Source organism: Amblyomma americanum, chromosome 7 (assembly GCF_052857255.1).
Source record: "Amblyomma americanum isolate KBUSLIRL-KWMA chromosome 7, ASM5285725v1, whole genome shotgun sequence".
Taxonomy (NCBI): Eukaryota; Metazoa; Arthropoda; class Arachnida; order Ixodida; family Ixodidae; genus Amblyomma; species Amblyomma americanum.
In genome coordinates, this window is record NC_135503.1 from 34,241,475 (window position 1) to 34,265,158 (window position 23,684).

Consider the following 23,684-nt stretch of genomic DNA (forward strand, 5'->3'; position numbering starts at 1 on the left):
AGCGGGAGAATAGCAATGAGCCAAGAACAGTACACGACTTTGCGTGTCAGGTTCCAACGCCTTCTTCGAGGCAAGGCGGACGAAGTTGCGTAAAATGAGGCCAGAAGGAACATGAGCGACTCCACAGTGCTGCTAAGTGATCGATCGCGTACTTCCGTCCAGTCTGCTACGCATAAGACCAGCGAGGCAGAGCCGAACGTCACAGCAAGCAGCGAAAATGCTAGCTTGGATTCCATGAGGATATGGATAAAAGACACAAGCTCTGTGTGGCCGAGCGGCGCGTAGAATGTTTCGTAAAGGTAGGAAAGAACCGGGGGTATCACGTATTTTCCCACGAGAAAATCGTGCGCAAGGCCTACATCACCGCTGACATCCACACGGCCTCTCAAGAGATCTAGGAAAAGAAGGTTTTCATCTCTGTAAGCGATACGCTTTAAGGAGACGTTGTAAAAAAAAAGAGCGTCCAAGATAAACTCCGCCTCCCAAGAGCCGCAGTACGGCCTTCCGTCTCCAAATCTTTTGGTGCCAAGGCACGCCACGCGGATGACCGTATTCCTAAGTTGGCTGCCGTAAGCTTTCCTTGGGTTGCCTGCATGGGCGCAGGAGCCCCAGCCGTTTGAGTAGTAGGAAACACTGCCGGCCTTCAAATGCAACACGGTCTCGTTCTTCATTTCTGCGCTGCCATCGCCTTTGCTTAGCTCGCATTGGATCTGTCTCAAGGATATCTTGTGGACGCTGCGACTTATGGCCCGTTTTGACTCAGCGTGGCCACCTACCAGAATCCAGTCAACTACATGATGCGAGTATGGAAACTTTAGAGTGACGTCGAGACAGGTCGATACTTCGTGACCAAGTTGTGCAAGTATGACCAGTGTCTGAAGACCACTGTTGGTGTTATTCAGAATGTAACGGAGGAACAGCAATGTCGGCAGCGTCCATCTCGTGACGGGCGACTGTATCTGACGCCAGAGGGTGCCACTCTCGACATCCCACCTTCTATTGCACGTTGCTAGCGCTACGTGTCCTTGCCTTGTGGCGAACAATGATTGAAGAGCGTAGAACGCGCGCCTTTTCTCTTCCTGCGGCACTGGGTCTTTCGCAACGGCAGTTATTGCCATTGATAAGAAGAGAAATACTGCTTGATGCTGAACGTGCATTATATCTGCTATTACATGGGATGTGAGCGTGTCTCTGAACTAGTGACCTCAATCTACCAGGCGAGAAAAGCAATGGTGAACAGCCCGAAAACATTCGGTTATAGATTATACTGGGTGCGTTTTTTTGTCCATTTTCATTTTTGCTTGACCGTTCTGTACTTTAATGACGACTGCGCCAATTTGAAATCACATATTTGCGGCTGATGTAAAGTATGCCTTCATGTGTCGAAAAATGAGCTCCTGATATAAAAATATACCATCGCCTTTGATGCACTGAAAATCGTCTGTGGGATTTCAGTGACTTATAACCGGCTGAGGATTACTCTGTGCATAGCTCTTCACAAACGATCATTCAACTCTGCCGTGATATAAGCAACCTGTGCTTAAAAGCGCTTCAGAAAACTTGTCAGACTGAAGGTTTTGAGCGCAAAATGCAATTCAGACACTTTATGAAAGCCAGTCTCAGTTTATAAGAGATGTACGTTTCTAGTGAAATACTCGCGTTTTACTTCCGAAATATAATGCATTTTGGGAAATCCCAAAAATTGAGTATGTTTCATACAATGAGTAATTAGTAATCACTATATACAACGGCGCTGTCAAGTGACTGCACAGAAAAGCTGCAATACGTTTTCAAACCTCAGAGGCCTAACATTTTTTTCTGATGTGGGACTCAAACGTAGGACCGCTATTTTTTGGACATTCGCTCTAAATCAAAGCCCACGAGGGCTACAAGAAGCTCATAGGGAGATATTAATTTGATTTGATTGTTAGAGTAAAGCACGAAAGGAGTAGACTTCAATGAAGAACCCGGTTAGCTAATAGAGGGTCAGACAAAGGGAGCTACTCATATAATATGAAGTGCGATATTTGTGCTGGTTGTGTTGTGTATTGTTCCAATATTTGTTAAACCCAGTAAACCTCAGTGTTTGCTAAATCTAAAACATCGTAAAATCCACCCGGTAATGCAGTACTCAATTCGAAAAGGGTGCTCAATAAGACGTAATAAAGAACAACGCGTCACAAGCGGAGATATTTTGGAAATGTCAAAGTACGGCTTGCAAAGCTAGTAAGCATCCGAGTCTTTAAGCACTGCCTTACTTGTGTTTCTGGATTCAGTATTCTTGGTACACATGAAGAACTTTGAGTACGCGTTAAATCTCACATGCCAAAGCTGTCCAGAAACGCACAGGCGACTCCTGAACCACACGTCGAAAGTACTGTTGTATCGCAGCTGCCGAGAAAGTTTTCAGGTACAGGGCGCCAGAGTTCGTCCTCTACGTTCCTCATAAGCCACTGCAATAGTCCACTTGTTAAGGGAAGCAAGGAACCAGGTGTAAGTGTCCTAGACTGGAACAACGGTGGTGTGCGCACTCCAGTGCTGAACCATAGGGTGGGTGCCATCGATTTAGAGGGACCCAGCACCAAATGCGCCGTTGCATATGCAAAATGGTCGCAGTCACCGGTGACGCATTATTGGAAAACAATTTTGAAGCGGCACGCTTCTTTCTGCACGCTTTTAAACGAGGCTTTCTACACGTGTCAGATATCGATCGCTTCGTGGCAGTGAGGCTTGCAGCATGCGCAAATGCCCAAAACATTTATGCCCAGGAAACGCCGAAGGCCAGAATAATGGCACAAATTTTGTGTGGAAGTTTTTAGCACTCGAAAGCTATAGAGGCTGCATTGAACGCCGGGAAGGTCAGAGAAGCGGAAATGGGTGGCCTTAAAAACAGTAAGCTTTTTTTAAAAAAACAAGAGAACAAACTCGGCATCCGTCGAAAAAATAATGCAGTTCGAGAGGCTTACTGGAATAGCGCATGATTAAGATAAACGTGTTACTGCTTTGGTTAAGCATGAACCCTGCATTCTGCAGTGAAACCATCTTCAGGTTGTGCATTTCGCCGCCCTCGTCATAAACTGTTGCTTCTTCGGTAGCGCCCTCAGGGTTCTTCACGCAGCATTCCTTCCCTTCAGCCATAACCTCCTAGCCACTAGGCTACCCGTCGCCTCTCACCACGCTCTGCCTCCTGTCTCCTAAACATGGAAGGGGGATTTCCCTGTGTAATCTTTGGCAGGTAGCCGCCACCTGTCCCGGTTGGATTGGGTTGGAACACCACCTGTTAGCAGGAAGTATTCCGAGGCCTTGATTGGGAACAGTTGGGAATATGAGTTAATGGAGAACACCTAAGTAGTTTGTGATTCGCTGATGACCCTGCCTTGCTTAGTCACTCAGGAGACGAGCTGCAAAGCATGATAAATTAATTAGACAGGCGGAGCAGAACGATGGGTCTTAAAATTAACTTGCAGAAAACTAAGATAATGTTCAGCAGTCTCGGAAGGGAACAGCGGTTCACAATTGGTAGCGAGGTGCTGGAAGTGGTAAGGCCATATATCAACTTAGGGCAGGTAGTGGCCGCTGATCCGGATCATGAGAGGGAAATAACTAGAATAAGAATGGGGTGGAGCGCATATGGTAGGTTCTCTCAGATCATGAATGGCAGTTTACCAATATCCCTCAAGAGAATAGTGTACAACAGCTGTATCTTATCGGTACTTACGTACGGGGCTGAAACGTGGAGGCTAACGAAAAGGGTTCAGCTTAAGTTAAGCACAACGCAGCGAGCAATGGAAAGAAATGATAGGTGTAATATTAAGAGACCGGAAGTGTGCCCAGTGGGTCAGGGAACAAACGCGGGTTAATGACATCCTTGTCGAAATCAAGAGGAAGAAATGGGCTTGGGCAGGGCATGTGATGCGAAGGCAAGATAACCACTGGTCATCATGGGTAACGGAGTGGACTACAAAACAGGGCAAGCGTAGCAGGGGGCGGCAGAAAATTAGGTGGGCGGATGAGATTAAGATGTTTGCGGGGATACGGTGGCCGCAGCTGGCAAAGGACACGGTTAATTGGAGAGACATGGGAGATGGTTTATCGGGGTTTAACGTCCCAAAGCGACTCAGGCTATGAGAGACGCCGTAGTGATGGGCTTCGGAAATTTCGACCACCTGGAGTTCTCCAGCGTGCACTGCCATCGCACAGTACACGGGCCTCCAGAATTTAGCCTCCAGCGAAATTCGACCGCCGCGGCCGTGACCAAACCCGCCTCTTTCGGGCAAGCAGATACATGGGAAAGGCCTTTGCCCTGCTGTGGGTGTAGTCAGGCTGATGATGGTGATGAATGATATAATGCAATTCATATCTTTACTTCACACACACACACACACACACACACACACACACACACACACACACACACACACACACACACACACACACACACACACACACACACACACACACACACACACACACACACACACACACACACACACACACACACACACACACACACACACACACACACACACACACACACACACACACCACACAGTGCCCCAGCTAACTCGGACCAAGATATTTAAAAGACTTAAGCGTTCTTCGGAACTGAAATCGCGTGGATGCTGTGTGTGTGTTGTGGGGATGAATTGGGGAGATAAATACGTTCTCCCCACTCAATCGCGGCTGACACGGTTCAATGCCGCCCGGACCCCACCCCGTGATCGCGTACGCTACCGAGCGCTCGCCGACCACGGCGGGCCTTGCTCTGGGGGAACAAAGGAACGACACATTGGCTGACACAAACAGGCATTTATTGTTACAGAAACAATAACGCCAGCTAGCAACAAGGTACGCTAATGAATCGAGGTCGTCCGACTCACCAGCAAGGTTCCGAGCGAATGTTCGCCCGCTCTAGGGCAAGGGATATAAACTCCGCAGGCCGGACGGGACGAGTACGGGAGCCTGTCTCCCCGTTGCTTCTTCGCCCCGCCGGCGAAGAGCGGAGCCGCGAGCGACGCGTCCGCTTGCGCCGACGATCCCAGCCCAAAAAGACCCCATCTCCTGCGGGCGGGCTTCAGCAGTCTCCCGCGCTGCGACGCTGGCGCCCTCTCTTGCCAGTTAATGTAACTGACAAGGGAACGCGTTCATCCTCGGGGTGAGACTGCTGCTGCACGGTGCCTCGCGGGAAAGCAAACTCAGGGGGCTGCAGGGCAGGTCCCCACAGTGTCTGTGTGTGTACACACTGGCATGTGAACGAAGATGCGTGCATGTAGGTAAAATTGTAAAATCAATTTACGCGGAAATGTTTTCTAAAATTTTTTCTCGATGTCCACATTCGCCCGAAGTCAAACGATGCCCGAAGTCTCATATTTTAAGAACTGCTTAAGTAATGAAATTTTTTTCGCCAGAAATAATGAGTCTGATTACTGCTCTCAATATATACAATTGCCGCTAATTGATTTAGGGAAATCGGGGGCGGTCGAGCGCCACACATAGGACGCTTAAAATGGAGTGACCTATTTATTTCTGAGAAAAATGGATTTCGAGTAAGAACATTTTATTTTCTGCCGGTATTTGGCTCAAACTCGTGCCTTCAAAGCATCCGCTATCACCGCTTGGGAGTAAACGTCAGTGACCTTTAGCCTCCGTGATTCGCGCATAAAGCTCCCTTGACGTCACCGCAGCTCACTTGTGAAAATGGCTGGCGGTGGCGATACAAGTACAGGCGTGCCTCGTTAATATAGACACTTTGGTGCCCGAGCAAAACTTCCCATAACGCGAGTCGTGCGTAATAATGAATCGCGGAGAAAAAATATTTAGAAAAAATATGCTATGATTAGGGCCTGCTTCTGTGCGTAATGGGAGTCAGTGATGTTGGAATTAGACACAATTTTGGGAGCTCCACGCAAATTATCCTGGTCGTCATTACGTTCGAAATAATATGGTGCTGCTTCATGCGCCTGGAGATCTATGTGTGATCCGCTTCAGGGCGTATCGTGGCTAGACGACCTAGCTCCTAATTCAACCGTTCCCATCCCATGACTCAGCCGGATGACAGCTGCTGAATAGGCTTTCTACGCAGCACAAACTGCCGAGAGCGTTTTCGTCACAGACATTCATGCAATACGGCAAATGGTAGGGGGCGTTGACTCGGAAGCGTTTCACTGTAAAGCATGAAACCTGAAAAGGGAAGGGCTTCAATCGGTAAACTGAAATGTTCCGCTGCCTTACTCCAGTGTTCTGCACTCAGAATGTAGAAATGGAAACAACCGTTCATAGCAGTAAGGTTATTTTCTTTTGTCACGCTGTCCTTATTAACGCGACAAAAATACATGGGCCCCAATGGGCGCTGTGCATTTTCAATATCCCCATTGTCCGGTTTCAATTAGGCGTAAATGCATCGGAAAAGTTAGATCCCCAGAAAAATTCTCCACAATTCGAGTCGTCCATATTAACGGGGGTCGTATTAACGAGGCACGACTATTTCATTATGCGACCTTATGCAGATTCTTAAACCAATCTGTTTTTATTGAAAGAGGCCCCTCTGTCATTAAACTGCGGTAATCTATCGATACACGACAACATCAATCTGTCCTCAATGTTCTTCTGACTGCGAGTCGCGTCCTGCCGACGCTCTAGGTTCCACCAGCGCACTCATGAAGTATTGGCGAAATCCGACTCGGCTGGGGAAGGGTGTGAAGAAAGCTCGCACCGCCGTCGAAAGACGTCCCGAAGCACGCCAAACAGATCTGGACAGATATACCACGTCGGAGCCGGGACGTGAGAGCGACAAACGGCGCGTCGTTTTGATTTAGTGGGTTGCCTCCATATCCTCTATATCTCACCTCGCATCACGATAGCTCTGGATGAATGTTGTCAGACGCCTCTGCCCTCTCACTCCGGATCATAGGAGAAAAGTATATGTAGTAGCATTTTAACCGTCGGCACCTCGTTATTGTCTAGGTACGTCGTTCTGCGTCTTAATGGCTGCAGTTACAGAACTATGTACTGCTTGCCTTCCCTCCGATCACCGCTTCTATACTGGTATGTGGAAATTACACGAAAATCCACCTTAAAGCGCTTCTCGCCCGTGTTCGAACCCGACCGCGGCGGCTGCGTTTTTATGGAGGAAAAACGCTAAGGCGCCCGTGTGCTGTGCGATGTCAGTGCACGTTAAAGATCCCCAGGTAGTCGAAATTATTCCGGAGCCCTCCACTACTGCACCTCCTCCTTCCTTTCCTCTTTCACTCCCTCCCTTATCCCTTCCCTTACGGCGCGGTTCAGGTGTCCAACGATATATGAGACAGATACTGCGCCATTTCCTTTCCCCCCAAAACCAATTATTATTATTATTCTCGTCGGACGGAACATTAAATAAGATCACCTTTTCTTTGCAGCTTGCGTAGCCACTGTTGCAGTCTTCAACAAAACACTTGCGGCCCATTGTTGCAGTTTTCCGTTGACTATACCGCGTCGCTGGCTCAAAATCGCTCCCTGCTTTGCTTGAACGGCTACGGCAATGCTGCTGGCGACGACGGAGAGACAGTGCAGGCCACGGGAACGACTGGCGCGGCAGAAACGCGCCGCGCGATATCAGTTGGTTGCTATCGTAACGGCGCCGTTCATGTGTGTGTGTGTGTGTGTGTGTGTGTGTGTGTGTGTGTGTGTGTGTGTGTGTGTGTGTGTGTGTGTGTGTGTGTGTGTGTGTGTGTGTGTGTGTGTGTGTGTGTGTGTGTGTGTGTGTGTGTGTGTGTGTGTGTGTGTGTGTGTGTGTGTGTGTGTGTGTGTGTGTGTGTGTGTTTTATCTTGCGGCGAAGTTTCATGCTACATCGACGCTGCGATCAGCGGCCCGGTTCGGAGGGGCGCGACTGGTAGTGTATCTGGCCGCTTGCGTCCAGTTTGTCACCAATGCTGTGCCCCACCTAAATAACGTACAGTCTGGCGCGATTTGAAGGTTATCGCGCGAGCGTCGACCGGCCTAGCGTTCCAGGCGCCTAGCGGCCGGTTATGGAACATTAAAAGTCACGATTTTGCATTCTTCTCTCCCTCGCTCGCTGTTCCATGCTACAAGCATCACCCCCGCGACGAAATCACCACCCTTTCTCTTTATTCTAAGCTTTCCATTCTTCGCGATCAAGGACTTGGTTACCTCTTATCTTCGCGGACGATAACAAAGTTGGTGGCAAAGATTTGGTAAAGCAATACTATCACTGCCTGTTCGATGAAAAAAAAAAAAAGCTACTTTCCCAGGAGGTAGTGGCGGCTGCTTAAGGAAGAGCAAATAATGTGAAGGAGGCTGGCCTGATACCTCCCTCGCCACGGCAGAGAATTCTAGGCAATGACGCTGCTTCTGTTCTCGGTCGACGCTCGCGCGATAACCTTCAAATTGCGTTCGACTGTACCCCGATAGATCTGGGCCAATGACTGTAAGACGACCCTGCCCTCGAAATCCGGCTTAGAGCAAATGATACTTTGCAGCACAATTCTTTTCAGCAGCAGCGTCCCTTGAACGGCTTAACGGCGCTGTGTGGGGCTTGTGAGTGGGTCTCATGGAAGAGAGACATTCAACGAGCGCGGTGCAAAGCGTCAAAGGCGTGCGGCGAGACGAACAGCAACGCCAATGGAGAGCGGGTCAAACAGGCGGAAGATCAGAATCTCCATGGAAAAAACAAGCAGAAGCATGCAAGTGCAAAGTAAAAATAAAGCTAAGTGTGCAACAAAGGTGGATGGAAAGAAATGTACATTATCTGTAGGCAGTCCGTAAGGAGAACAGAGGACACATACTTTGCATGCCTTCAATGACACCTACTCCCCGATAATTTCAGTGGAAAAGAAGCATTACTGCCCAAAATACACTACATGTGTAAGGTGGAGCATTCCGTACAGTAAAGGTATAAATTTGTGCTGACGCACCAGGTGCCTTAAGTTTACCAGCTTCCATTTCCAAAACATTTCGTGCATACTGAGTTCACGCGATACATTTAACGACTACCCCGCGCAATGTGAGTGCAGGCAATTTAATGCATACACGACCTTCCTTGAAATCCGAGATAATTGAAAAAAAAAGGAGTTTATGTAGACATGGAGACAAACCGCTCTCGCTGAAGACCTTCAATGTCCATGCAAATAAATGAAACACCGATTGAATTAAGTAAACATGGAGTTGCATAATCGCTTCCCACGTTGTGCCCACGGAACGCGACAAACCCTTCGTCAACAGCAGTGACTAAATCAGCTGACGATCCACAGCGGCGGCGCCCGAGAAAGCGTACGCAAGAGGCGGGGCTCCCTGCATCCGTGCGGGTGTCGCTGCGGCCTTCACCATTTCTCAGGGTATGAAGACAGAAACAAACGCTTCGTAGCTGTCGCTGCCCCGACACCACTAACACATGAGGGAACACGACGCCAAAGTGGGGGCTACCGCGAAGCAGGCGATAACGCGAGCGGCGGAGCTCACCAAACACGCAGAGAACGCGAGGCGGTTGTGGTGGAACCTTTGGCATATCTTTTTTTTTTTTTTGGGGGGGGGGGGGGGGGCATACTTGACGAGGGCTATGTTGCTCAATTCTTGAGATTACTATTGGCGTCCAAGGGAAGAGGAATTGGGCGGGGGGAACCGCTGTCGCCGTCGTCACTGCGCTTCTCGTCACCCAGTGCTCCCACGCGTCGGGGGCTCACTTGAGGCCAGCAGCATGGCCTCCGACAGGCCGCAAGGCTAGCCAGGGGCGCAGCAAGGACTGCAGGGCAGCGGTGGCGGTCCGCAGGTGGCCGCCACATCGAATAATCCGCGCGGCCGCAGTTGAGGACCGCCGGAAACTGCTGAATAATGCCGTTGCCGGCAGCGCGTAGGGTTCTGCACGCACAGAGTTGTCATCGGGCATCTGGCGCCACGAGGTCCAGTGTTCGTTTCAGGAACGCTGGATGCGAGCCTAGGAGTGCCGCTGAAGGCTGCAGCAGGGCAGCAGCGTGACGGTGTCGCTAGAGACCGTCATGGTAAGCGGCGCGAAGATGCCCCACGCACACAAGTGCGCGCGGGGTGGACGAAGGGGGCTCTCGTTGCCACCTCAGCACAGCAGGCGCTGAGGTGGGCGAACCGCCGCCGTAGGTATCCGCGGTGCTATTGGTGGTTTGCACGGTTGCAGAAACGAGGACCGTCGCCGCTGCAGCTGACGACGACGGCCCGAAGAAGTGCTCTTTGTAGACGTAGACAACTTCGTGGCCGCCTAAACGGCCGGTAGTGAAGCCCTAGTAGGGGCGCGAAGGGGCGGCGCGGGGTTCCTCGTAACAGTCCGCAGGACAGGCAGCACGATGGACCGGGCGCGGCGTGGGCTGAAGCCCGACGGTGACGTCGAGAGGAGCGAACACTTGGCGGGAGGAGCAGCCAGCCGCGTCCGCTGTCCTCGGAGATCCGGACGGGAATGCGGTGGCAGCGGTCTTGAGAGGAGGAGCACGGCCGGTCTCGACAAGGGCGCGCGTCGCGCTCCCCTCGAGTAGCGTGCCTGGATCCTCGAGATGGGCCGTGGGAGCAGTGAGGGTCTTGTTGGTGTAAGGAGGAAAGGGGAAACGCGGCGCTTGTCTTAATCTCTGGTGGAGAGGGTTTAAAAGCAGATAAATGGAGAGGGAGTGTTCTTTCTCTTCGTCCTCGTAGTGTGAGGTTGCCGGTGAGGAGGTTCCCAGAATTAGCCCCTGTCACGACCGGGACGGAAGGGGATTGCACTCGCCAACAATGGGCTGTTATCGGGCAGCGCCGAATACGGTGCACGCGGTGTGTCTCCGCACCGCAGCGGGAACAACGCCAGAGACGTCGGATGAGCCGGAACCGCCGAGACAGTTGATTTCAAACGCGACGTCTCCGTGCTCGCGCCGGAAGTGGTGGTGGAAGCAAAACGACGTAGCGGTCGTTTCTCGCTTGACGGCCGCTCTCTTCATAAGACCTTTCTAGCTTCAGCACACTGGAGAAGTATTAGCGAAAACGCATACCTTTTTACCGGACGCCTAGTGCGCACGCGCAGTGAGATGGGTGGGACCAGGCGGGGCCACTGCGCGTGCTCAGGAGCCATCCGGTAAACCGGTATACCTCTCCGCTAATATACGTCTACGATATGCTAAAAATGCCTATGCATTGAGAGGGCAAGAAGGTGAGAGAGAGTCAATGAAGGCGGACGCGAGTACGCGCTTCGAATACTGTCATAGGCGCTTGCGGTCAAGACCTCCGATGAGCTCCGTATTACTGCGTGACTAGACGCGGTAACAGCGATAGATGCGTGCTTGATACGCAACCGTAAAACTGCGCCCTTCGCAGTGACCGTCATTAGCGGTCAAGTTTCAATGCTCGAACTGTCTGACGGGGCTAGGGACTGCGGCAGCAGTGTTGTAAAAGTAGACCTTGCGCAGAATGCACTACGATAGTTTAACCCAAGTGCGCTGGGCCACTGAAGCCACTATTGAAAATGGCTAAGCGCTGTACTGGTTCCTTCGTGGTCGCGTTTGTATATCTTCGCATCAACACATTCTCGCGGAGACCGGAGACGGCTGTGCGAGGATCCCGTCAGTGGCTTCACAAAGCCAGCCTCGCCGATATATAACGAAGTGCCTGACGTTTCTGGGTGTCTTGGGAGACGGGGTGGCGACAGAGTGCAGGACCCCACTCGGGGAGCATATTTGCCCTCGAAGCACGTGGAATCATGTGGTGGCCGACGTCAGGAGGCAAAGAAAGTACACCGGCGATCGTAACGGGCCGCCTTCTTGGGAGAGTCGCGCCGGCGCTGACGCGGAGCACACGAAACCGGGGCAGCTTTCCTCTAACACCTAGCACTGCAACACTAATCAGGGGCAGCCGTTGTAGTGTATCCGCGCCACTGAAGGTCGGTGCCCGGAAATCGCCGGGGATGTCAATCGCTGATCTCGTCAGACGCGGAGTAGCGAAGCATTGCGTGTTACTCTGGGCGACGCTTCGGTGCCAGGGCCGGCGGCTGTTCCTTCTATCTTGACATCATTCCTACGAGCAGCTGCCGCAGCAACTGCACTACCCATCTCCTGCCGCGGCGAGGCCTACATTCGGTGGGCAAAGAACGTCGCCTCAGAAGCTCTGTAATGCAGTCAAGTGGGAGCAGTGCTAGCTGAGTTGGAGAAGGATTTAGCTTAAAATGGTGAGAAAATGGCGTTTTATAACAAAAGTGGTGAGATCCGAACACTTCCCATTCCCAACTGCGCGTAGGCCAAAATAGAGCGGATCGCTGCCTTCTGAAGGCGCGGCGAAGTGTGCAAGGGCTGCGGCGGGCGTTTCTCGCATCGCGACCGTCGTCTTCAGAGCTCTATTATTGATTATAGCTAATTACCCAATGACGCCATGAATAAACCGATTACGAATTCGAGATCGGCTTGAAACGCACATATGGACAGACACCTCGATCGTTTTAAACGGCCGATAATTAGTGCTATTGTGGAACCGTTAGGCTTAAAAATGAACCGTCATGCAGTGCCGAAATAGCCCGACATATCGCACGGAGCGACCACTTCTTTCGACACTCCGAAAAACGAAAAATCTTTTCCGAAAAGAATATCTAGCCCCTCGGAGATGGAAAAAAAAAATAGCTATAGACTTCAGGCTGGACAGTAGCTAAGGCAATAACAAAAGAGAAAGAAAATGTGAGGTGATGATGCCGCAATAATCAGCCGTACGCGTAGCGTCGAACATGAGTGCACAATTTCACGCAGACATCGCACTCAAGTGCAACACAAAGAACCTTCACAAAGGCGTCAGAATTCGCGACTGTTGACGCTGGTTCCCAGCATGGCTCGCACTGGATGTTTTTTAAAAAAGCAAGCGATAACGCGGCGCACGCGAAGCGAAACGACCGCTTCCGTCCCTCCCAGAATGTTGCCGCACAAAGCGGCAGTCGTGCGCCGCTTTCTTTGCACGCTTCCCTCGTCTACACACAGCGGCGGCTTGAGTCTCGCTCGATAAGCGTCTAGTTTGGCAGCGCATGCTTCCAGTGAATTCTCGCCGTTCCAATCTCGCTGCTAAGAGCGGCCACCAGCGACGCCGCGATACCATTTCGTTTCTCTCCGGTAGCTGTTGCTGCTGTTCGTCGGAACTGTTGCTCTTGCCCTAAAAAGAAACCGCACGTGCCCGCATTGGGGATCGACCAAGGAACCGAAGGCATAGAAAGCCTATTCAAGTTAACATTGTTGGGGCCAGAAGGAGAAGGATAAACTACAAACCACACACACAAGAAAGATGATGTTTCCCCCGGGAAAGCAACACCTGGAGGTCCTAATACAGGCAGGCAATCGTTTGCAAAAAGAAAAATAGCTGTGGTTTATACTTCGGTTAACCTTGGCGAGAGGCGAAAACTTCCTTTGCATGGCAACGTTCATAGACGCCACATACACTGCCGAACGGCTAGTCTGTAAAGCATCGATGAAATGCCCGATGGGCTGATTGTGATGACCTCAGTAAGTCACGTGATCTGGCACCGCGTGACACTTGTCACGTGACTGCACTGGCGCTGTCCTCTTGAAAACCTAGCGTAGTGAAGCTTTCGCTTCAAAAGACAGAAATGCTGCAAGACAGCCAACCGCTCCTCGCGATACCTTCGTCGCCTTTGGACGGGCCATGCTATTACTTGTAATCACGTCACAACTGCACCGACACGGTTTTCGGCATGCAAAAGGGCTCAAATCAGCTAAGTGTGAATCCCCCTCGCAGTGACCTCGATTTGCGAGTTGCTAAAATAAATCTGCATCATGTTCCAATGAAGGCAGTGCAATGTTCATTAAGGAACGCGTTTGCCAATACACAGCAGCCGTGGCCTAGTGGTCTGAAAATCCGCCTCCCATAAGGAAAGGTGTGAGGTTCGGTCCCCACAGCCGCCTGGTATACAACAGTGATACAGTGTACAAGCTCTCCCCTAGCCTAGTGCTCGGCTTCCCTGCCGTGAATTGTACAGAAGATGAGTCTTCAGGGCCCAACTTGTGTAAAGAAAATTACACTGTGACATGGCGCTGTTTCGGGAAAGTTGCCATTGCGCAGTTAAAACTCAGCATCGTCGGCTTTTCGAACAGTGCGTCCAGACTGCGCAAATTGCACGTCTTCCTACGCTTGCTATTCCACAGCCGCTACGCTGTCTCAGTGCGTTATACTATGCACCCGCTGTAAATTGTCCAGAATAACTGTGAGACTACCAGTCAGCATTAAAAATCTGTAATTGAGCTTCGGATAAGGTGCGGAATCGTGCCGAAACACCTTTCTCTCACATAAAAATGAACTGACTTTCTAGAGAAGCTCTGAAGCAATGCATAGCAGGTATAGTTCAGTCAATGTTCGTTTATTGGCGCCACAAATACTTTGTACAGGAACGGTTTTTCGGAAGACAGTTTTCCGGAAACTGTGTAGCAATGGAATATCCAGGTTATTTTTCGCGCCTCTTCCCATGAAGGCGTCTTGTCAGGGGTGGTTTCCTGCAACCTGAAACAGTAAAAAGGGCACTGTGTTGCTTGCGGAGAGCTTAGAAAAAGGTTAAACTGCGCACTCATAATCACTGCAATCAGCACTGCTGTTCCAACCCTAAGTCCCTACGAAGCTTTCGCTGGCTATTGAAACTTATCCTTGCTAAGGCGGCGCCCACCTGGATTCGGGGTCCGAAATTTCGTCGGTGGTGATCGTCGCCTTCAGCTTGGTCAACCGAGGAATCTGGCAGTCGATCCATAGAGATGCACGGAGGGTTCGCATTGTAGTCAAAATTTCCACTGTTTATGTTGATGGTAATCGGCGCCGCTGCACTAAACATGGTTTGAGGAACCTGTTTTGGAAATAAGAACAAATTTAAGGTTGGTGGTGAAACCCCAAGATGCCTAGAGCATTCCATAGAAAGCTGAAGCACCGCGAAGTAAGAGGAAATTGTGGTAGACTCTCAATATAGTCTCACACATTTTGGAACATATATTTCCTGCAGACGCTGTTATGCAATGTAGCTGAAGCGGCTGATATTTAAATGCCCTGTGACCAGGCCCTAGGAAAGTGAAGCAGGTATAGGCACTGATCAGATCGAACACGCTATTTGGCTGGTGACACGATCAGAAGAGCTCCTAAAGGACACGCTCACGTGGCTCTGAGGTTGAGCGTGACAGCATGCAGTGCAGTACTAACATCCCAAAATCACTTCGCAGGCTTAGCTGCCACTATAACATCTTTGCGAAGACTGCCTTCACCTGGGAGTGAAGTCCGAAATTTCGTCGGTGATGCTCTTGGCAGGAGGTACGGTCACCCTCAGCCTGGTCATCCGACTCATCCGGCTGCCGATTCGCAGAGACTTTCAGAGTGTTCACATTGTAGATAAAATTTCCGTCATTTATGTTGATGGTGATCGGCGCCGCTGCACTGTGCATATTTTGAAGAACCTGTTTTGGAAAAAGAATAATATTACCGGTGGTGAGATCCCCAGATGCTAGATGCTCGGGGCAATCGGGATCAGACTGAACCGCCGCAATCAAGCAAAAAATGTTGTAGTTTCTCAATATAAGGCGACATATTTTGGAACATATACTTCCGGGAGACCCAGTTACGCTATGTTGCTGTTGCTGCAGATATATCCGAGTCCTGACTAGGCCCTGGGACATTGAAACAGGTAGCGACATTGGTAAAAAATATACTACCTGACTGATCAAATGACCAGAACACCTCGCACAGCAGTCGTGCTCTCGGCTCTGAGGTTGAACGTCAACTGCAAACCAACAAATGTGATACCTTGTAGACGAGACATCCCTCTTAAGAATAAGGATTTCTCCAGTCGAAACACTGTGTTAGTAAAATATCTTCACCGAGTGTAAAGGTTCAACATTTCTACAAAAGGCGACAGGGGAATGATTAGTGCGTAACTTTCACTTCAACGCCGCTTAACCATCTTCCTGCTAATAAATTCCCAAAAAGTATTTCCGCAACAGTTCTCTAAGCATGACGAAGTATCCAGCAGTGCTCAATTAATTATCTTCTGATGCGAAAATTTTTTGAGGCTCACATTAGTTTAGCCTTCAACGAATACCAATTACACCATTGACAACACTCGCATCGTAATGGCTCCGTTCAGGAAGAGAAAGCAGGAAGCCGAATTGACGGAACTACAAAGGCCTGAGTCCTTGCCGTGAAACACTGAGCATAAATATAGATGCGAAAACTTGTGGAAGTCTTGACGCGAAAGCACAAAGCGAAATTCTAAGCAAACGCGCGAGAAGCTGCCTAAGTCAGCCTACGCCATTTAGCACCCCGACTGAATACTCATTTCGACCAGGGCAGCCCTTTGAAGAAGGCGGCGGTGTTCTTCGCTAACCAAGAAGTGGCAGCAGAGGCGAGTGAGAAGATACGTGAGCGTCAATGTTCGCACGGCAACTGCCACTGCACCACACATTTCCCCAGACAGGATAAAACGGTTCATACTAAGCGCACAAATGGTGTGTGGTCTGAAATAAAATATGCGTTGTGACATAGTGCCTTACTATTTACAAGAGCGTGACACACTGAGCCCCCGAAGCCAATTGCGGCTTACGCCGGTACACTAGGCACGACAAGGGCAAGGCGCACTCCGCGGCAGACCACGTTCTGATGCGGTGTCTGCGGTCGAGGTAATGGGTGCATCGTGGTGATCCAGAAGGCGACGTCTTACCAGGCGTGATCGTTTCGAGCTGGACGTTCCAACGCCCATACTGTTTCGTCGATGTCGCGCTGTCTTGAGTCATGTCGGAGAGGTGAGGTCGGTTTTTGACCAGTTGGAAAATGCGTGCCCTGAAGTGATGACATACACAACAGCCCGCGTCCTTTATAGCCGCTGCCGAGGGGGTGGGTCACCTCCGTCACTAGCCTTGAATTGGAGGAGGTTGTCGTGCAAGGACGGATTCGTAAGATTACAGCTTGTGACGCGTTTTACGTAACACCCTTCACTGTCACAGTGCTATTTTTTTTTTCAAGTTGTGTTCCTGCCTTTTCTTCCTTCCGTTGAATTCTCGCTGTTGCAATCTCGCTGCTGAGAGAGGCGACCAGCGACGCCGCGATATCAGTTCCTTTTTCTCCGGTAGCTGTTGATGCAGCTGTTCGTCTGAACTGTTACTCTTGTCGAAAAGAAGAAACCGCACGTGCCCGCACTGGGGGATCTGCCAAGGAACTTAAAGGCATAGAAAGGCTATTCAAGTTAACATTGTTGGGGCGAAAATGAGAAGGATAAACCACAAACAACAAAAAAGAAGATGATGACGCCCTCGGGGGAGCAACATCTTGGCGTCTTAATACAGGCAGGCAATGGCCTGCAAGAAAAGAGAAATTAGCTGTGGTTTAAACTTTGCTTAACCCTGGTGAGAAGCGAAAGATTCCTTTGCATGTCTACGTTCACAAACGCCTCACACAGTGCCGAACGGATTTTATGTAAAGCGTCGATGAAATGCCCGAGGGGGAAGTTGCCACCTGCCACGTTGGACAGGTTGTGATGACGTCAGTAGGTCGCATGACCTGCCACGTGACACCACGTGACACCTGTCACGTGACTGCACTGACGCTGCCCTCTTGAAAAACCTTGCGTAGTGAAGCTTTCGCTTTAGAAAAATATTCCACCTGATTGAACAAATGACCAGAAGACATCCCAGTGGACTCGTGCTCTTGGCTCTGAGGTTGAAAGCCAACTGCAGGACAACAAATGTGATACCTTATAGCCCAGACATCTACCATAAAAAGAAGGATTTATCCAGCCAAAACGCTGTTTGAGTAACATATTCTCACCGAGTTTAAAGGTTCAGCAATTCTACAAAAAGGGGACAGGGGAAAGATTACTGCTTAATTGTCCCTTCAACGCCGTTTAACCAACATTCTGTTAATAAATTCCTTTAGAGTATTTGCTCTACTGTCCACCAAGCATGACGATGTATTCAGAAGTGTCCAACTAATTGTCTTCTGATCCGAAGCTCTTTTGAGGCCCACATTGCTTTAGCCCTGAACGAAAACCAATCACACCATTGACAACACTCGCATCGTAATGGCTCCATTCAGGAAGAGAAAGCAGGAAGCCAAATTGACGGAACTACAAGGGCCTGTGCGCTTTTCGTGCAACGCTGACCATAAATATATAGATGGGAAAACTTGTGGACGTCATGACGCGAAAGCACAAAGCGAAATTCTAAGCAAACGCACGAGAAGTTGCCCAAGTCAGCCTACGCCATTTAGCACCCCAACTGAATACTTATTTCGACCACGGCAGCCCTTCGATGAAGGCGGCGCGCACTCGGTGTTCTTCACCAACCACGAAATCGAACAAGAGGCGAGTGAGATGCTTGAGGGTCCCGCCGCCCCACACGTTTCCCCAGACATGGAAAACGGTTCATGTAAGCGCTCAAGCTGCTCGTGGTTTGAGATGAAATGTTTGCCGTGCTTTACAATTTGCTGCATCGTGCCACGCTAAACCCCCAAAGCCACTAGCAGTTTAGGCGGGTGTACTGGGCACGACAAGGGCAAGGCTCGCTGCGGTGCGGACCACGTTCCGATGCGGTGTTTGCGGCCGAGGTAATGGGTGCGTCGTGGTGATCCAGAAGGCGACGTCTTACCAGGCGTGATCGTTTCGAGCTGGACGTTCCAACGCCCATACTGTTTCGTCGATGTCGCGCTGGAAGGGATGCTTTATATATTGTAATAACTGTAGCATTGCAAGAACATTTGGAAGTAAGCGTTAGCAGAATGTTCTCTTTTATTGTGAAACTCACGTTCACGATACAACATATAACGTTATTGCTTTCTTTTAACGTCAGCGTGACATTCAATTGTGTATCGTGTAACGTTACTGCAATTTGCATAACGGTTGATTTTGAGAGAAAAGGAAAGAAACTTTTGATCAATTGTTTCGGATAAAATTAGGTTACTACACGACCGGGCGGGATTTCATTGCTCCGTAGTTTTTAGTCATTTATTTTATTCTCCCTACGGCTAAAGGACCTCTTCCGAGGGTTGTTGAACAACAATTTTATAACATTACATCTTCATCGCTACCTTGGTACCGCGTTGACTAATTGGCGACATGCAGTTGCGACACTCAGTTACACGAGCTCGAAAGAGCTACCCCAAGCTGCAGGTCGGTGCGCGCGGACTGCGTCACGGCCACGAGAGCGCTCTGAATCTTTCCCCGGGATGAGCCCTGCAGCCCTAGGAGCCGCCAACAGCTCGCGACTCGTGTGAGAGCGGCGCAGACAAAGCAGCAGAGCTTCCTCCTTCCCGTGAGCCAGTCGTGGCGCTCGTCTGTGATGTCACAGACGATGTCGACGCGACGTCGTCACAGACGCGTCACAGGAGCCGACGCGCAGGCGGCGTCACAGCGAGACGCCGGCAACGCAACCCCGCCCAGACGCCGCAGCTCGAGGCAGCAGGAGCGGCGGTGAAGGATACGGGCTCCTTTCCCGCGGTTCCGCCACGGCCGGGCTGCGCACGTAGCGAAAAGCATCATTGCAAGAGGCGCGTCAGGCCGCAGAACAAACAGTTGGTCGTGCTCGCACCCGTACACAATGGCGACAACTCTAGCGTGTGACTTCGGTGCACGGTGTGCTGTATAAGCTTCAAGAAATCCTCAACAGCATGCGGAGAGCAATCGCAACCTGACGTCTTTCAGCTGGCACCACATCGGAGGGAAAAACTGCCCGTGCGCTGCTCATCAGACGACACGCCGTAATCTCGGATTATCGCAGCCGATCCACAGGGGTTTTCGGGGCATTCGCACTGAGGATGAAATTAGCGCCAGTTACGCTGACGTTGATCGGCGCCCCTTGAACTCCGCTCGGTTTCAGGAACCTAGCTGTTTTCGGCAAAACAAGAATTTTTTTTTTGTGAAAAACGCAGATTTTTTCTAACGTCTGCATAAGAACAGCCATGTTTTGGAAAGTTTACTCTCTGAATATACTACAGCTTCTAAGCCCTGCCATGGTTCTTAAGACAGTGCAGTAGGTGACAGTGTCGATAACAAGTGTGCTACCTGGCGCATGACTTGGGCAGGAGTGCTTCCAAAGGACTCCCGTCCGTGCCTCTGATGTACAACATCAACAGCGAATCAAGAAGTGTGACACGTTAGTTCCCTCAAGCACACCACAAACAACTAGAACTTGTCGATTTACGAACATAATTATAGTTTGCGTGAAGACATGTTCAACAAACTGCACACGGTATAACATCTGTAAATGAAGACGGTAGAGGTGAAGGCTTATTGTTCACAGTTTGGGCGTGTTGCTTGTTATAAATTCGGCATATTGGCAGCCAAACAATAAAGTTGTAAGTTGGCGCTTGTGTGTGTTTGGGATCTCCTGCTGTCCTGTCACTTGATCTGCGCCATTATTCCGTTAAGCATGAGGTGAAGCCGAAGATCCACTTTTGGTACAAATAGGGCGAGGTCAAATTTTGAGGTGGGTGGGCCAATTTTGGGGTCACCATCGTGTTGAGCACAATCAAACTGGGTATGACATCAATTTTTTGCGAGATCGCCCGGGGGCAAATTTCGGGGGTGGGGTGGCCCATTTTTTGGGGGTGAATGGGCCAAATTTGGTGGCTGCAATCGTGTTGGGCAGAGTCAAATTATGTTGGACACCAGTTTTGGTCGCAATCGGCTGATGTAAAATTTCGAAATTGGCGTACTAGGCCAAATTTTGGGCTGCCTGGTGCAAATATGGGGGCCATGGTCGTGTTGGCCACAAATTAGTTTGAACACCAATTTTGGTCCAAATTGGCCAAGGTCAAATTTCGGGGTTATGAGGATTGGCCAAATTTGGGGACACCTTCGCGTTTGGCGCACTCAAATTAGTTTTCACAGCAATTTTGGTCCAAGTCAGCCGAGGTAAAATGGGGGTGTGGTGGACCAAACTTTGATGGTGGGGGGGCGAGTTTTGGAGGCCACCTTGGTGATGGGCACACTCAAATTAGTTTGCACACCAATTTTGGTTCACATAATAATAATAATAATAATAATAATAATAATAATAATAATAATAATAATAATAATAATAATAATAATAATAATAATAATAATAATAATAATAATGTTTTGGGGGAAAGGAAATGCCGCAGTATCTGTCTCGGTTCGGTTTATGGGGGTTTAACGTCCCAAAGCGACTCAGGCTATGAGAGTCGCCGTAGTGAAATGCTCCGGGAATTTCGACCACCTGTGGTTCTTTAACGTGCACTGACATCGCACAGTACACGGGCCTCTAGAATTTCGCCTCCATCTCCACTATCTGTTCAAATCGGCAGAAGTGAAATTTCGGGGTGTATATTGGGCAAATTTGGTGGCGACCTTCAAGTTGGGCAGAAGAAAGTATGTTGGACATGAATTTTGGTCCAAATCGGCCGAGGCCATATTTCGGGGGTGATGTGGACCAACTTTTGGGGCTGAATGGGGCACATTTAGTGTCTTCAATCATGTTGGGCACGCTGAAATTGTGTTGGACATCGATTTTGCACCCTGATAAGTCTGTGCAGCGAAATATCCGTTATAATTACCGTTGTCCCCTTGTGCAGCTATTTTTTTCTCGCCGTCCTAATCTACCAGCAGCGTCAGTGACCATTGAAGGACTATGGTAAAACGTTCCCTCCTCCCTGGCCGCATCGTGAGCGATTTAGAATAAAATGAAAAATAATTCGCCCTCTAGGAGCGAGACCTTCGCGAAAATGTGACAGGAGATGGATGGATGGATGGAAGGTAGGAGCATCCCTTTTGAAACGGGGCAGTGGTTGTTGCCACTATGCTCAGTTTTTTCCTTTATTTTTGTTTACTCTGCTGTAAGTTGTTAATACGATTCGCCATTTCCTTTAAAAAAAACGTCTTCCTACACTTTGAAACTTATGTCACCTCTCTGCTTTTGTACCAGCAATCCTCCAATCGCTTTTTGCTAATTTCCACCGCAGATTTATTTACATGACTATTATTATATCTACACCCCAAAGCCTAAGGAAGAGTGACTGTGCCTGCATCGACATCGGGATGGATACCATTGCATTTTAGGATGAGGTGTTTTATTGTTTCTACAGATTTACCACACACAGCACATGTGTCATCTTCTTCGTTAAATTTTTTTCTGTAGCTGGGCGTTCTAAGACACCTTGACCTAGCTTCAAAGAGTCGGGCAGTGCCTTTTGAATTATCATAAAACGGTTCCTTCCTGATTTGCCTTTTCAGCATCGATATAGTTCTACACTATGCTTCTTTTCCATTGAATATATCCAATTTTTACCTTCGACGTTTTTAACCTGTCGTTTAATGCTCTTTATTTCTCCTTCCTCGTCTCCGGCAAACTTACTGGCCAGCTTTCTAGTTCGTTTCCTCCAGTGTGTGTCAACGTTATTTCTGCACAGGTATTTAAATACCTTAGCTGCCCACCGGTTATCATCCAATTTCCTCAGGCGTTCTTTGTATAGTACTTTACTCTCAGCTTCTCGTGCTTCGAACGTTGCCCAGCCCATATCCCCCTGTACTGCCTCGTTTTTGGTTTTCCCGTGGGCACCTAGTGCTAATCTTCCGACAGTTCTCTGATTTACTTCTAATCGCGACTGAACTTCAGTCCTTAAGCATAGAACCGCATTCCCGAAAGTAAGCCCCGGTACCATTATTCCTTTCCAAATACCTCTGAGGACTTCATACCTGTTGTACCCCCACAATGCCCTATGTTTCATTATCCCGGCATCTCTTCGCCCTTTTGCTATGAGAGACTGTTCGTGCTTTTCCGTGTACATATGCCCGTTGTTTACGCATACCCCGAGATATTTGTATTCGGCCACTCGGGGTATTTCATGGCCTTGTATCGTAGGTTCCTGATCAGTTGTGCTGTTGAAAACCATCACACCTGAATTAGTTGCGCTAAAACTGAAACCTAGACTGTCTCCTTCGTCTCCACAGCAATTCACCAAAGTTTGCAAATCTTCCTGGCTATCTGCTAGCAGTACAATATCGTCCGCATACATTAAATCCAGTAGTCGTTGCTCAACAACCTTTCCGCCTAATGTGTATGACAGATCATAACCTAGATTGCTTCCTTGTAGCCTTCTTTCCATACTTATCATATAAAGCATGAACAGCAGCGGTGATAGAGGACAACCTCGCCTTAATCCTTTGTGTATCTGGACAGTTGTTGTACTCTTAATTCCTTCCCATGATATTTCAACTTCATTTCTCGATATATTTCCTGTACAACATTAATTACCTCATGACTGACACATTCGGCTTTTAATATGTTCCACAGGAATTCCTCGTGGAACATATTCCCAGAAAAGTGCTCCCAGAAAAGCGCCACCACAGCGCCACTAGTGGAGTGGAGACGTACTACCGTTCTGGCGCTTGACTGCGCGAGATGCCGCTAGGAGGCGACTCGCGGGGCGGCCGCTGACGCTTGCAGATTGACGCCAGGGTATGCACGGCACGTGGAAAGCATGCGAGCAGGACACACTTCACCATGATTGGTTCGGCGATAATACCACGCGATCGCGCTCCCACCCAACTCCGTCAGATGGAAAGCGCAGGCCACTTGTGTTGCGGCTGACGGACAGCGCCTCTCATCTGTGGGTACAACTGGGAAGAGCCTTCGTCTTTATTTTGGAATTTCGCGCAGTGCGGCGGCTGCATGCGCAGTCTGTCGCCTTTCCTTGCATCGTAAGCTTCATGCACCCCGTTTCCTGAGCCCTT

The 23,684-nt window shown here is 49.6% G+C and overlaps 1 protein-coding gene across 1 annotated transcript; it reads right to left on the reverse strand.

The window, feature by feature from the left end:
- Positions 1-14,333: 14,333 nt before the first annotated feature.
- LOC144097042 (uncharacterized) lies at positions 14,334-16,769 on the reverse strand. The gene is made up of 5 exons (XM_077629831.1): positions 16,662-16,769; positions 15,658-15,725; positions 15,214-15,402; positions 14,631-14,804; positions 14,334-14,470 (listed from the first exon to the last, which is right to left on the reverse strand). The coding sequence occupies exons 1-5, from the start codon at positions 16,732-16,734 to the stop codon at positions 14,450-14,452; spliced, it is 525 nt and encodes a 174-aa protein (XP_077485957.1). The 5' UTR covers positions 16,735-16,769; the 3' UTR covers positions 14,334-14,449.
- Positions 16,770-23,684: the final 6,915 nt, after the last annotated feature.